This window comes from Otolemur garnettii, unplaced genomic scaffold (assembly GCF_000181295.1).
Source record: "Otolemur garnettii isolate 467f Iridium unplaced genomic scaffold, OtoGar3 scaffold00078, whole genome shotgun sequence".
Taxonomy (NCBI): Eukaryota; Metazoa; Chordata; class Mammalia; order Primates; family Galagidae; genus Otolemur; species Otolemur garnettii.
Window position 1 is genome coordinate 8,152,264 of NW_003852473.1, and position 2,528 is coordinate 8,154,791.

The 2,528-nt window shown below is 29.2% G+C and overlaps 1 protein-coding gene across 4 annotated transcripts in view; it reads right to left on the reverse strand.

The window, feature by feature from the left end:
• Positions 1-276: 276 nt before the first annotated feature.
• Positions 277-2,528, reverse strand: part of ECT2 (epithelial cell transforming 2) — a 67,820-nt gene continuing 65,568 nt past the window's right edge. For 3 of the 4 annotated variants that reach the window (XM_003794289.1, XM_003794290.1, XM_023515760.1), the window contains one exon: positions 277-1,594. In XM_003794289.1, coding sequence (XP_003794337.1) covers positions 1,505-1,594 — 90 coding nt within the window. In that variant the 3' untranslated portion in view covers positions 277-1,504. The remainder of the gene's footprint in view (positions 1,595-2,528) is intronic. The other variant, XM_023515761.1, reaches the window with a different exon arrangement.

The window sequence follows — 2,528 nt, forward strand, 5'->3', positions numbered from 1 at the left end:
CACACAAATACAAAATTTTATCTAAAATATCATAGGATTCCTGACTTTCATTCCACAAAATAAATTCCAGATTAAAAAACTACAGAGTCCAACATACAAAATGCTAAAACAAATTAATGAAGTCAAGCAGATACATAGAAGAGTGCAAGTTAATGCAGGCATTCATATATGACCAAAAATACTATTTTGTTTTTTGTTTATGTTAAGCAACATATTCCAAATCTAAGCCTATGAAAACTTACCTGAAGAAATTAAACATGACACATTTAAAAATGTACTTAGGTTTTAGCTATTTTATTTACAAAGTTCTTACCAATACAACTGCTTAAAAAATATAGCAAAGGGTCATTTACTCAGAAGTACCAATATGTGATATAGAAAAAAAGTCAGTTAAACTATTAGAGCAGATAACTGACAAACATGTGCAGCACTCCCTAAATGAGTAGGAAGAAATGCATTTATTCACAGGAACCTGACTATTTTGTATTACTAACTATACAAAAAAGCTACTGTGAAAGATAACATCAAGCTTTGAAATAAATTTTACAATAGCAAATAAATTTTCAATTTTATTTGAATTATAGACCACAATAAAAAGTTGATGAAACATATATTTAAGCATTTTCCAGGAGATTAGTAAAATTTACTTATGAAACTTTAGAATTATTTCATAAAAGGAATAAACATTCTTTATCACACTTTTTTACCACATGGTCTTACAGTTTGAAATAAAATTACACTATCAAACTAAATCAAGTTTTGCTAGTGACTAAAATCACCAAAAATAGGTAATCACAGGACTATCTCAGCTACAAATATATACTAACATCTTGCTTTTGCAAAGTATACAATGTTTTTTCATCTTTCTTTATCTCAATTTGAAAAGATATTCTGAAACAATCTCCTTTAAATAGTGGTCTTATTAATAAGGGTAAATCTTTTAAAATCCACATGGCAGGCTCTTGAAAACATTTGAAGAAAAAAAAACTGAAGAAGAAATAGTTAAATATTTTAAACGGCACAGGTGAAACAAGACCCCACTATTTAATCAGGAACCTATGCAAGTATTTTAAATCGAGTAAGTACAGCAAAATCATTTAATCTCTGCAGAAACTGAGATACACCAACATCTATTTCCATAAATTCATTCCCAGACATATACAGACAGACTCACAGCAGTATTTGGCACCCACCCAATAAAATTTACTCGCTGTTTCAGTGTTGCAAAGCTACTGATATCATGAATAACTTAAATTACTGGTCCTCAAATAGGGATTTGAACAAGGAGATAAATTACATCAAAATCAATATAATTTTTTACATGAATTAACTTGAAAAATATAAGAGGTAAACCTTACTCTTCCAAGAAGAAAATCAAATAGCATAGTTTAGTGTTTCTTCTTTCTGGCTTTCAGCAAATGCTAATTACAAGTACCATTTAAGTCAGTTTGTTATTTGAGTATCAAGTGTTTATACATTTCTATAATTTTAGAGTTTTAGAGCTTCATATCAAATGAGTTGTAGATCTACTTAAAGTATGACTTCTCCTTTCAAAGAAGGAAGGAAGGCTGACAAGGGAGGGAGATGAGATGCCCTGTAAAGATAAGACAAGACAAATATTTTATATTTTTAATTTTTCTTTAAAAAATTGTAACATACAGTTCAATATAATGCCTATCACTTTTATGTTTTACAAAGCACCATAATAGTTAATTATAAGAAATCTAATAATTCTAAACTCTTTAAATAAAAGAGTTTAAAATTAGAGAAATGGAATAGGGACAAAACACAATTAAAACTATTTTAACATTCTGAAAATGCAAACCAAATGAATAGACCAGTTAACTAGATAATACAACAGATATTGGCTTTCTGTTAGTAGTGATAACTTTCTTCTGTGAGATACTAATGATTTAGTGTTTCAGGTTATGAAAGAAAAAATTATAAATTAGTAAACAAGTTTTTGATATAAAAGGACAAACCCTTGTAATTTCTTCTTAATTCATAAAGTAGAAGTAAGAGGAATTAAATCATTTCATGGGAAATAATTTTCTAAAATTCAGCCAGATAGTCCCAAAGAGTGTTTGCATTATATATGAAACTCATGTGTATACATGTGAGCACGTGTATATTTATGCACATATGTAATTTTGTTACATACCAAAATTAGGTATAATTAGTCCTTCTGGATAAGTGACTACTAACTTGCTAAACTATGTAAACTTACTTATGCATAATACAAAAACCAAGAATGAGTATAAATCAAAATAAACTATAAGGCTAAAGTTCATTTTAACATAAATGAAGGGCTAAGTGTTACTACACTTAAGGGAGGTGGCAGTAAGTTCTCACCAACAATGAAAACAGTGTTTAAAAAGCTCAGTTGGCCATCAATCCACAAATGGATCAACAAACTGTGGTATATGTATACCATGGAATACTATGCAGCCATAAAGAAAGATGGAGACTTTACGTCCTTCATGTTCACATGGATGGAGCGGGAAAATGTTCTTCTTAGCAAAGTATCA